Source organism: Dromaius novaehollandiae, chromosome 27, assembly GCF_036370855.1.
Source record: "Dromaius novaehollandiae isolate bDroNov1 chromosome 27, bDroNov1.hap1, whole genome shotgun sequence".
In the NCBI taxonomy this organism is placed as follows: Eukaryota; Metazoa; Chordata; class Aves; order Casuariiformes; family Dromaiidae; genus Dromaius; species Dromaius novaehollandiae.
In genome coordinates this window covers 7,948,141-7,961,043 of record NC_088124.1, presented here as the reverse complement: position 1 = coordinate 7,961,043, position 12,903 = coordinate 7,948,141, and the positions used below count along the sequence as shown (strand labels likewise).

Here is a 12,903-nt window from a genome sequence, read left to right as displayed (position 1 = left end):
CTCAAAGACCTTGTCTTCGTTGCATGTTTCTGAACAACAATTAATACTTGTGGCAGGATATAAACAAAAGCTGAAATTCTTATTCCCCAAAACTTCTGTGTGTTTTGCAAATGGGGAGCCAGATGAGTATCAAATTTCCTTTTATCCAAACCTCTAAAATTCTGAAGTATTACCAAGTACTGGGGCCTACTGGAGGGTCTGAAATACCTTCAGGCTTCTTCTTCTACCTTTTTCCAGTTTATTATTATAGATCCTTTAGAGAAAGGCTGTTAAGTGCTGTTTGTTCCATTTTCATGATAACCAATAGTTTTGAGGGCGTCACACTACACTTGGCAGGACAGACCTGGAGCAACAGCAATCCAGTGGGAGCAGACTCCACAGGGCAGCTCAACTCTTTGGGCAACTAACTGTAGTTGGAACTAGACTTTTTTAAACTCTTAAAAATATCCCACGTTTCTGTGGTTGATCCGTGTACAAGGACAAAATACTATTGCAATCTACCTAGAAATCTTTAGTTTCTTTCTCTTAATCACTCACATTAGCAATCAGCAAAATTTACACCTGGAAGGTATCACAGTAGGCTGTGGGGGAGAATCACTAATTGTTCTATCAACCTCAGGCCTATAAATCCTATTAATTCCCACATGTGATTCTGTCCACTTCTGCTCCTAAGTAAGCATCCTGTTCTGATCCTTAACTGCTCTGGCAGATACAGCTAAAGTGCCCTCTAGTGCAGCTTCAGAATATCTAGTCCACGCTTTTGCCACTTTTGTGAGACCAACTGAGAGATTTTGCTACAAGTTTCCATTTGGCTTGGAAGGCTTCTCACAGCACCATAGAATTTTACAACATAAGTCACTATGAACAACTACTCTGACTGAAAAATTGATAGAGATTTTTTTGTAAAATTGTTAAATTATAGTTACAGTTACTTTCACAGGTATATTATCTGTTTTATCCCCCCAAAAGATAAAACAGTATTTACTAAACCCTTTGAATGTTTCTTGACAATTCCATTTGCTTATCAAATGATGCTGTTGTTGGGTTTGTTTTATCAATATAGATGTTTTTAGAGCATCGCTGTTCTGGAAAAAAGTTATGGTCCTTCTACTTACTTTATTGGCTTCTTCATTTCCAAGCTTTTAATATATATTTATCACAGTGAACTTCATTTTTTATCTATTGCATTTTTAGTAGCTGCCTTCTCTTCCCTTCTAACCCAAGTTGTTTTTAAAGCCTATATAGCTTTCACTTTTAAAGTAGGATTGTGGCTTTTTGGCCACAAATAAAGTTTTCTGAAATGGTCAAATTATTTTTACTTTCCTACTTGAATTACTTTCCTTGCTGACTCAGCTCTGTGAAATTTGGCCCTTTTAAAGCTATTCAGAGTCTGGATAACGAACACGCTTAGGTCATCTCACAGGATGTTTCTGATGGGAGCTGTCCTGGTGGAGGTGCAGAGCCTTTGAAATAAGCTTCCTGTTCATACACTTACTTAGCTTCAATAGTCTGCACACCGTGAAAGCTAGCAGACTCAGGCAGCAAATGGATTTGCTTTTGCAAACTGAAGGTAGAAATGGGGAGGGTAAAGGCCATGGACTAATACTGTTGTTTCAGATACATCTTGCAGAATAGTCAAATTCTCAGATCTGACTTGAAAGAAACACCAAATATGCAAATATACATTCTGCTCATACCAGCGGTTCACCTGCCTTTATTGGTAGCTGACAGTAGATGCTTAAGGAAAGAGCATAAGAACAGGGAGAGTACTTTCCTGGTATTAGCCTTCTAGAATTCAGTAATGTTTGTTGTAGGAAAAGGAATAGGAAAGGAAAACTTAGAGTGAGAACAGCAGAAATAAAGAACAGCCTGAGCTATCCAGCTGTGGAATGATTTCAAAGGAAAAGTCCTGTCATTTGGCTCATCTTAATACAAACAACTTTAAACACTATAACTGGATCTCTCAAATTCTTGTTTATAGTTCAAAAGGTGGGAATGAAACTCAAAAGCCTCCTTCCCCATTTGTACTAACCACTTAATCCTATTCCATTCCTAATAGCCTTTTTTATTACTTCTAAGATCTGGGAAACTCTAGAAGTCTATTTAAAACCATGGCAACTTTCCAATCAGAAGTAGTGGCTGTGGCTAGGATCAGCAGCTCTCCCTGACCATTTTCACCTGTTGTACACATTCACATCATGACATTACTGTTGCTTCAGTATATTTCCTATAGATTCTCTGTTTCATGTTTTTGTTTTCCTTACCCTTATATGCTTCTCCCTGAAGTCCTGCATACATGACATTTTTATGTTGTTTGTGTGTCCGTGTGCCAAGACATCCTTCACAGTCATATATGCCCCTTCCCCTCATATCATCTATCTCTATATACATACATTTTTGTTCACCCTGTAGATTCTTTCAGCTCAGAAATATGCAACTCCCTGCAGCACAGGAATGTTAATAACCATCATTAACGGTCAGCTAGTGACTAATTCTGAAGACAACATTTTAGACATGACTCCTCTTTGTAAAACGTGTGTTCTGATGACGGGCAATCCTTTGAGATACAGCCCAGTTATCCCATAGCTGTTGGCGGGAGACCTCCATTACTGCTGAATAATTTTAAAACTTACATAAAAACAGGCTGGGTTTTTCTTCCTTGCCTATATGGGGTTTTTTAAAACATTTTCTTCATCAAAACTCACTTTTTCAAATTCTGAGCAAATTAGGTATGAAACTAAAGCTCCCCTTTTATTTTCTAGCTCCATATCTGTGAACAAGAGTTCCCAGCATGCTTCGTTCTTGCCATTTTTTGTAACTATTCCACTCTCTTTGTTTTTTTTCCCCCTTGTTTTCAGTGGTAAGCCCCTGGATGAATTTGTTTATATGACTGGTGTGCATAATGGCTTTCTCTGGTACTGTCTCTTCATTCTTCTGATATGCCTGGAATTGGTGTGAATTGTGAAATTTTGAAGCCACAGCATAACAACAATGCTCAAGGAGGCAGGTGAAGCAAAGTGCCAATCAGATTCTATAATGTTTGCAATAAGGACCCACATAAAATAGCCCAAACATAAAAAGTAAGTCCCAATGCTGCAGTGATTTTCTTTTTCTACTCTGCAACCATTTTAATTAAACAGTCCCTGACGAGTGCTTCTTACAGGGCTCTGTAAGAATTGGGGAAGCGGGGAGGGCTATAAAAGACTATTGTATACTGAAGCATACAATAATTAGTGATTATAACCACGGGCAAATTTGATTTAGCATGAAAAAGGGAATTTTGGTCTTAGTGTCAAGTTCTTGACAAAATCATCAGTCACTACTAGCACCCAACTTCAGTCTTAAAATCAGAAATACTTGACTTTTCTACAGACACCCGGACAGTTGAACACCTTTAGGAGTTGTCAGAAATAGCAAAATGTGTATGTTATTGAATGAGTGTATGGGCTGTGGAAGGACATTTTGTACATCTGTAATATGCTGGGAGCTGTTACAGATGTAACCACTATGTATAGATAGGTCAAGAATAGCTTTGGCTGTATCCTTTTTAACAATTCCTCCTCCTCTCAGTTCATCTGTTTCCTTGCAAATTTCCATGAAAGATACATGCGAAACTCAGCACTACACCATTTTAACCAAGGAGCATGTATTTACACGACAGAATGAAGTGCATACTGGACCTGTCCTTTCCATTTTGTCCAGGCAAAGGAGTAGCTCAGGGTAAAATTCAGAATACTTACTTAGACACATCAGTCAGTGACTGAGATTCTGTTCCTCAGCAACAGTTCATCCTACAGGGATACCTACATTTAACTGGTGCTTAGACTCTGCACCACAAAGTTCCCACAACATTCACAATGCATGTAAAGAAGCTGCCCAGTCAGAGGAGTGGCATCTAAACTCTACCTGCGTCCCCAGAGGACCCACCAAGTATGCATGCTCTGAAGGCACCTTGTACGTGTGGAAACCATTGAATTCAATGCATACCCAGCAGAGAAATTTACTCTATGTGTGGGAAGGAGGAGAAGTATACTCCAGTCACCTCTGTTTTGCACGATTAATTTGAATCAAGCTATTGGAGGTGAAGCCATTACCATGATCCAGCTCGTCCTTTCATTAAATAGCAGATAAGTTTCCCAAAATATTAGTAAGATCATTTACCTTAAACTTGGTGGACTGAAGATTCCTCGTAACATAAACCAAAAATTCTCTTATATAACTTTGACCTCTCTTTGTCCAAATATTCCTCTGATACAACATGGGCAGAGTTTTGCTGTGCTAGGAGAAAAATCACATTTCTGTAATGAGCAGACAGATCAGTGGTCCCCCAGATACAATACTAACCAAGTGTTATTAATAATGTAACTTCTAAAATCCAAAATACTGTTTGTTTTAAAGGCTATCTTTCTTGAATGAACGCCGTCAAGCAATCAGTGAAACATTAAAAAAAAGAATGTGTTTACTAGACATGCTGACTTTCAGTTCCCTTGTTTTCTCCTGTTTAACCAAGGAAAGGAACAATTGTACATTATTTCAAACAGTAAATGATACACATTCAGATATCCATCTGTCTTGGGTTTCAGTAAGCATTTCTCAGTGATACTGAGTACTAGCTACAGTTAACACATTATCTTGCACTGTTGTAATTTTCTAGTGAACGGGAAAAAATGGCTGTACCTCCATCAGTTCCTAGCTTAAAGTAGTTCCACAGAAGCAGACGCTCCTCTCTCTAAGCACTTTTGATGCTTACTGGGCTACCCCATCCACCAGAATAACAAGACGCAAGCCCTGCAAGTGCTACCCAATCCCTCCTGCTTATAGTCCTCATCTTCCATTGCTGGGAAGATCATGCCAGCTGAAGGCAGGTCTGAACTGCAGCCAGAGCCTGTGGGTGGGAGCAAGCCAGGCAATACCTCCCTTGGTGTTTCCCCAGGAGCTGACCCAACTTACAGAACTGGCTGGTGAAACTGTTATTTCTTACCATGTTACACATCACCACCGTCCTTTATGTCAACAGAGTGAAATGCAGAAAATATGTGGCACATGTCACCACTCAGTTCTCCTATTTCACATTCCAGTCTTGATACATTCTTGAAGGACCACAGAAATGTGTAGTTTAAAACCTGTCTCGTAAACTTCCTTGATCCTGAGGCATACGCTTTGAATTTAAGTAACTTTCTCTTTTCGACTGCCCTTTGGAACAGTTTCTTTTTCCCACTTGGCTCAGACAGTTTTCAAATCAAGACAACATCAACAGCATGTTCCATCCTGTGGTGCAGCTCGGGAGCTGGGGCCTTTGGGACCTTTGTGCTGACAGCATGAAATTACATGGGCCCCCAAACACTGCCACAAGGCTATTCCTGGGAATAGCTGGAAATGCCTGCAGTACTGCACAGTGCTCAACACTTCTGCTATTGAGTCATAGCACAGGAACCCTGTTACCTTCCAGGCACAGAGCAGAACTGCACACCCTCCTCTAGATCGTGACGTACAGCACAAAGCTGACATCCATTAGCAGAGCTTTTCACAGGCTTTCTCTACTAAACAGTCCCAGGCCATTGTGAAATAAGTTGCTGTCACTTCAGTCCTTTTTTGTGTAGTAGATTCGATTCCCTAAAGAGAGGACTAGATTTACATGAGAGTAAACCACAAAGCAGAGCTAGGACAAGTACTCACAGACTTACAGTTCTGGGATTGTTCCAGTAGCCCAGTTTCTCAGAAAACTTCTGGTTTTGTGCTGGGCCTCATGCTACCTGCAAAATGTGCCTCACAGACCTGTGAAAGTGGCATGACCTTTAAGCTGTGCAAGGGTTTGGAGTGTTGTGTTTTAAAGCATGGTTGGAAAATAAGAATTAAGTCCATACTCGGTGACACTAAATCAGGTTGTACGCAAGAAAATTCTGTTCTCTTCTGTGGTCTAAACATTCAGATTCACTGGTGGGTCACACTGAAATCCCCAGTGGAGGTTCTTAGTCCTAGGCCAACCAAGTTTACCCTAATCCAGCTGTTCTGGACCCCCTATGACCCATCAAAGAACTAGTTCCATACCTCATTTTTCATGTTGACCCAATCAGCTAGATAAGCTCAAGATGATCTTAGCCATCATATGCAGCAGAAAAATTCCTTCTAATTAAAATTTGAGCAATAGTTTTGATAACCTGTTTTTTCTAAGATTTTTTTCACAGTTTGACATATCATGTTACTACCCTCTAACCCAGATTTCCTGGGAAACAAAGCGTCTCCTTACTCTTCTAATCCTTCCAAGGATATGAAGCCAAATTAAAACATTTCACAGAATCACAGAACGGTTGAGGTTGGAAGGGACCTCTGGAGATCATCTAGTCCAACCCAATGTCCAATTTGATGGGCCTTCATTACATTTTGTTATAAACAGTTCACAGACTTACCAGATGTCAACTGCCCAGAACGTGCTACTGCTTAATGGTAACAGAAATAGCTAGACTTGCTTTTTGCAGCAGTCACTTCTTGTCAGGGGACAACATTAACGGGGACAAAGCTTCCGTTCTGGAATCTTTGTTTTATTTTATCCCAAGTCCAGGAATTACTCCATGCTTGAGAACAGGATGTTGTTATGGTGAAAGCTTATGAAAGGGGCATTTCACAAATTTGCAGGATAGCTCTAGCTTCTGTTATACATCTTTTTGTCTCCTTTGATTTTCTGGAGTGGAGCACATTCTAAAGATGACAGCAGACAGTTCAGCTATGAAACAGAACCGTGTTTCTGTTCTTCCTTTGGCCAGGCACAATTTAGTGGAAATGTTTCCACGGGATCACATACAATCATGCATAAGAGTCTTTGCACGCCATGACTGTTTACATGAAACTGCAAATTATGTCATGATCGGTCTTTCGATAGACATGCCCTAGCCACTGAACTCACACATGGGTTGGCCATTTGTGTGAAGAGTAAGGAGCACTCATCTGCACCTTACAGATGGACTTACCTTACTAGAAAGTGCTGCTGAGTCAAAGTTGAAGCGTGCAACTCCCATACATGGAAATCTACCAGAGCAAAGACAAATCCAGCCCAAACTGCAGAAGGAACCTACAAAGAGAGCACATATATAGCTGGTAATTGGATAAATGCCTATCATTTGTTTAGTGGAGGGCTGGGAGGGGACTGAAAAAGACAAACTGGGGCTGAGAGCTGCTTACTCAGAGAAAACAGAAAAGTATGAGACATTCCTCTTTTGTCGTTTCCTATATGGTCATTAAAGGGAGATGTGAGAAATAACATTTGGATTATGCTCGCTACAGACATGAGGTAGTTTACAGCATTCTGTGATTTTACAAACTTCAATGCTTTTTCTGAAAAGCAGCTTTCAGAGACAGGCCAGGATTTGAGGCACAACGAATTCTGGACACTCCTAGACAGAGAAAACCAGGCTGGTTCAGTTGTCGGAGTAAATAGACATTGTCCTGAAGAGCCTGGAATAAGCTTTGCAGATTGGTGTGTCATGAAAGTTCCTGATGCAAAGCAAATAAATAAATAAATAAATAAACTTGAGGAAGGAAACAGAGAAGCAGACTGTTTGCTCAGACAGTTGGAGAAGCATGTCCCTTCTGACCTCCTTTGCAATCCAGTGAGCAATTCCTGGGCTACATTCTGAGACAGACGTAGTATTGCCAGACCTAGCATTCAGGCAATTACTCAGTGGAAATGGAAACAGCAATACAGATGCCAACTGGGTGATGCAAGTTCAAATGTCCCTGACAGAACAGGAGTCCATTATGGTTTCTGGGCTGTTTGCTTGGAATTTAAAGTCAATCGTAGTTCCATGTAAATCACACATTTAAGTCAGGAAATAAGATTTTTTTTTTTAAAGGCAGTTCCTCCTCGTCCTCTGGCCTGCACTTTTCTAAAAGGCTATTTTGGACCCTGAACAGAGAATGTGTGTTTTGCATGCATAACAAGAGTAGAAAAACAGGAAATCTGAACAATTTTATGCAGAGCTAAGAAGCATGCATATGAAAGTTCTGTTGTTCATAAAGTGCAAAATTGGAATAATTGCAGACATATGCTTGTAAAACACTTAGAAAAGAGTTCAACAGCAGAAATAAATAATGGTATTGTGCACTCCTAATCTCTCAAAGGTCAATGGATTAAAAGAGAACAGTTTCAAGGACAATGAAAAACAGAGTAAGAGTAAGTCATACTTGGAAGGAGAATGATAGAAATCAGTCCTGTAGGGATACATTTTAAATGTTTAATTCTGAAGTCATCTTAGGGATGATCTTTAAGGGATTAAAAACTCAGACTTTATTCCAGGAAATGAAATTAAATGACACTTACACAAACAAAGATGGTTTCCTATCCAACTGTCATTACAAATCGAAGTAATATCCATGTGTTTAGCAGTATCTAAATATCTAGCACAGCAATAAGATAACAATTCTTCTTCCACAAGTTTCCCAGCATGCTCTGTAATGAAAAAATGACCAAGAAGAGATGGTCTTTGCTCCAGGAACTGCAAAATTGTAAATCTAACTGCAAAGAAATTTCTGAGTTAGAAAGATATTTTATATATGTGCGTGTGTGTGTACATATACAAATAGATATACGTATACACACACACACACTCATTTCATTCAAGTTAGAGTATGCGAGAACTTCTGCCTATGGGGGAGAAGACATTTGATGATAGAAAGCTCTTTAATATATACAGCAAAGGCTGAGTGAGATACAACAGATGGATTTCAAGTCTAGACATGTTCCAGGTGGAAATAAAATGTGAATCTTTGAAAAAAAAAAAAAGACTAAATAGTACAGTTCATGAAATAACTCATGGATTGTCTATTGACTGTTTACTTCAAAAATTTATAACCCTATTCACAAAAATATTAGAAAGCCTCTTTTTTCCTTAAAATACATCATTTTGTTCTTTAACATCCTATGAAGTAAATATATTAATCGCTTTGCAGTTTTTCTCAGAAATTTCTTCATCGGTAAAAATCACAAACATGATTATAATAAATGTCAGCGTTGCATAGCCACTGATTACCAGAGCAAAGCAGAGAGCATGAAATGGAATGAAAGAGACTGGTGCTTTTAGAACAACAACTGTACTGGATTTGGGGTAGAAGTCTGAGTATCTGGAGTGAGACTACTGGACAAGTCATTGTTACAGTATTAATACTTATCACAAGAACATCAATATGGTAAAGTGTTTCAGATCAGATACCCTTTTTCTCTCTTTTGCCATGCCTTTTAATTTCTCCATACCTCTGCTTTTGTTCCTTGCTTTGCAAAATGCTGAGGATCCTGTGACACAAAACCTTCTGCTGTTGCTTGACTTTGGAAGGATCCGCTGTTCTAAACACATGGCAACTGCCAGCAGAGGGTGCTGCCGCATGCAAAATGCAAAGGACTACAGAGGCAAGGTGTCAAATCTATCTGTATCTAAACTGATAGCTGCTTGAGGACAGAATAAAGGAAAGTATGTGGTCTTACTGAGTCCTGAATAATGATTTCTGTTTTGTTACTAGCATCAGTTCTGAAGAGAAAGCTGCAGAGATAGGCAAAGAGAGGTCGATACTGAGAGCAGGTATTTCCCTTTTTCTGGTTTCACTTCATTGTTGTTTTTTGTCCTACCTTTTGTCTCGGCCAGGTGGTAACTGGGGTTTTAGGGGCAAGTCACTGTGACATATCCCAAGGCTCAGATCCTGACCACTGGGATGGGATCGGTGCTGAGCTGGCAGCAACACAAAGAGCAGGAGACATCCAGTCCTGCAACTTGGACTTTCTTAGTTCTACCAGAGATCTTTCAAAGTCCTATAATTTTTTCTGGCAGTCAGCAAGGCTTTTAGCTATCTGACCGCACGACGCATGACTTTTCCTACTCATGGTGGGGGGGGGGGGGGCCACTGCAAAAGGAAGTTGCAAAGTGCTTACTAGAGAAGGTAAGAACCAGGTGGTCAAAAGCAGTATTGCTGGAATTTAAGTCGGTGCTGATCTTGTGCCCACTTAGCAGGGTGGTGATCAACGTGGAAGTTGGGGGAAAAAGGCAAGATATATATGCCACTAACTTTTTGAATAATTTGTCTCATCTTCATTTGTACCTTCTGTAGAGTGATTTTGCAATCGTAATGAAATTTGCTCTTCTATCTAAATCTGTTTTCTGTGGCGATTAAGGTAGCATCCAATGAGGCTAGGCAGGAAACAGCTCTCCCCTCCAAAGTAAGGGTCCTGTCCCCATAGCTCCTCCCTATACATTCACTCAAACTCTCTTGCTCCTCCTGAATCTGTTCGGCTATCACCAGCTCACAGTGAACTCCGGCTTAAAAAAAAAAAAAAAACAAAACAAAAAACAAAAACAAAAAAAAACAAAAACAAAAAAAACACACAACATATTTAATTTTAATCCTGGTCAGCTCCAGCCAAAATAAAGGCACCTCGCAGTACCAAGATCTTCCTCCTCTGCGCTGCATGCACATACTGTAACTATCCCTGCCATGAAGGGCACATACACTAAGTAGATAAGACAAAGCAAGGCTCACACAGTAAGTGGGCTGCCCTGGGTCATGCAGAGCAGTATTTGGCAGAGCTCAGGATCGATACTGTGACCCTCCTAAGATCCAGTTCAGTGGCCACCCAGTAATTTAAGCAGAGATGTCTTCTGTCTTCCACTATTCCTTACTCATCTCCATCCTAAATTGAAAGGATTTATTGACAGCTAAATTAAAATCCAAATGTAAATTTCATTCATTGCCCTCAGAACTTGAATTGTAATTTACAAATACAGAAATTTGCAAATAGTGTTTATTCAAACCCAGATTTTCACTTTTAAACTGTAAATAAATTGGGAAGTTTCTTCATGGCTCTCTGCTACTGAAAACAGCCTTTTAATGCAGACTCTCAGGAAAAAACTTTGCCAGATCCTGCCTAGAACTCTGTGAGAAACTGTGGAGCTTTAATATACATTGTTTCTAAATAGGATCCCTTAGCCTGCTTTGATAAAAAAAAGAGAAGTTCTGTGCTACAGAACCTCTACAAGAACTTGGGGTCAAGAGGCTGAATGAGGGGAAAGGCACCAAGGCTGAAGGTCATAGGCTAATACTTGCTACATGGACTGGTGGCTGCCTTCCTTGGCATAGCCTTGTGAACACAGCTTAGAGAAAGAGCAATGCAGGTATGACTAAATCCCTACTTCTGAAATGGTTTTGAGAAAAAATAATCACAGAAGAATCAAATCAAATCCACACAAGAGTGATCTCACACTTCATGAACACAGTCAAAAGAGCTAGACATCAAGCAAATATGCTCATCACCATGAAGGCTTCTCTTCCAGAAGGAACGGAATATTAACATAAATGCTTCTGCAATGACAACTGGAAAAAAAAAAACCCCGCCATGTAGAGTACTGAAGCCACTATCAGGGACTCTAGTCGAAATAGCTAGCTGGGAAGAGCAAAACTTTCCTGATGCATTCAGCATTAGTTCAGCTGGATTTCACTCACTGCTAGACTTATGTAAGCAAGGAGACCTAAAATTTATGAAGGCTGAATGCTCTGTTCCTAAACTGTACAGGAAAATCAGTAGAGAAGCATGGTAAAAGATTTGTTCAAAACCTACCTATTTTGCCCTCATGAGCTAGTGCAGCCCACTGTCATTAAGTTATCTTGTCTATTCAAATGGATTCATATTTTTGTTATTTTAGAAGGCACATAACAGACTTGGGTGGGCCAGTACCATTTAGCACAGCATCACTCAGAATAACAAAACGGAAATTGCAGGGTTTTGCTTTGTGTCATAAAGTAGGTTGAATGTTTCTTTAAAAAAAGCTGTTACATTGCTAATGGAACAAGAGAGTCTTAATAAAACAGTTGCAATTCAAAGAAACTCTTTTGGATGATTTTCCAAAAAAGCTGCCAGGCTTTAAAGTGGCCAAAAATAAACAGCAAAATGAGAAAAAATAGAAACCACCTCTAAAATCTGTCAATATTATTGTATCACTAGGTAAGTGTGATTGCATTCAAAATCACAAGGCCCAGATTTCCCTTCCTATGCCTTTTCCCATGGTTTCCATATACACCTTGACAAAAACAGGTTCTAAACACAAACTGAACAGGTAACACTGCACAATTACTTTAGTATAGCTCAAACCCAGAAATGACTGCTTCACTCATTAAACGTTGAGAGGACACGTTTTAACATAAAAAGCCCACTTCTCAAAAGACTCTACCTCACATCATGCTTCCTGGCAAAGCCCCACAGGCAGCTTCAGTCTCTGACTTTCCAAAGACTCTGTGAAAGGAAACAGCAGCTGAAAAATTTGTAAGAGGACCAAGATCTAAGATTTTGAGAGTACAGTCAGCATTTTCCATCAGGTCTTGCGAACAAGATGCCCCTTTAATAGCTCTTAGTTGATGGGTAATAAGGAAAATAATTTTAAAGAGAAAGGCCCTTTTCCTACTATCCTTGGACTTCACCCACCAAATCTTCCATCTTGCTTATGATTTCAAATTCTAGTATCTGTAGAACACAGGTGCCTTATTGAAGGTGTTGGCCTGAAATCCACGCTGCGTTGCCGGGGGACCGGGAGGGTACAGCTGGGTCTGGAGGGTGCAAGGGCCGGCAACGCCTGCCCCCGACCCCGCCGGCTGCGCTGCCAGCGGCACCCGCGAGGGGGGCGGAGCCGCCGCTCCCCGCCGCCCCGCCGCCAGCGGGCCCCGCCGCCCTCACCTGCCGCCCGGGTGAGACGGCCCGCCCCGGGCAACGCCAGCCCGCTCCCGGCCGCCTCGGGGCGCGCCCGGTCCGCTGCCCCCGCGGCTGCCCGCGCCGCACCGCCCCCGGCCCGCACCTGCCTCCGGCTGCCGGCCCCGCGCCGCGCCGCGCCGCCCCCGGCCCGCACCTGCCTCCCGGCTGCCGGCCCGGCCCCGCCG

General features: G+C 41.0%; 1 protein-coding gene across 22 annotated transcripts in view; it reads right to left on the bottom strand.

The window, feature by feature from the left end:
• LOC135323771 (uncharacterized) overlaps positions 1 to 12,903 on the bottom strand; it is a 148,686-nt gene that overhangs the window by 111,245 nt on the left and 24,538 nt on the right. For 13 of the 22 annotated variants that reach the window (XR_010385302.1, XR_010385305.1, XR_010385303.1 and 10 more), the window contains exons 3-5: positions 8,315 to 8,443; positions 6,966 to 7,066; positions 4,162 to 4,278 (exon numbers count right to left, since the gene is read on the bottom strand). Coding sequence is in view for 1 of the 22 variants with exons in the window: in XM_064498316.1 (XP_064354386.1) it covers positions 6,966 to 7,066 (101 nt within the window). In the remaining 21 variants the exon portion in view is untranslated. Of the gene's footprint in view, positions 1 to 4,161; positions 4,279 to 5,676; positions 5,697 to 6,965; positions 7,067 to 8,314; positions 8,444 to 12,203; positions 12,266 to 12,821; positions 12,898 to 12,903 lie in introns of those variants that run through there. The other 9 variants (XR_010385300.1, XR_010385312.1, XR_010385311.1 and 6 more) reach the window with 8 other exon arrangements.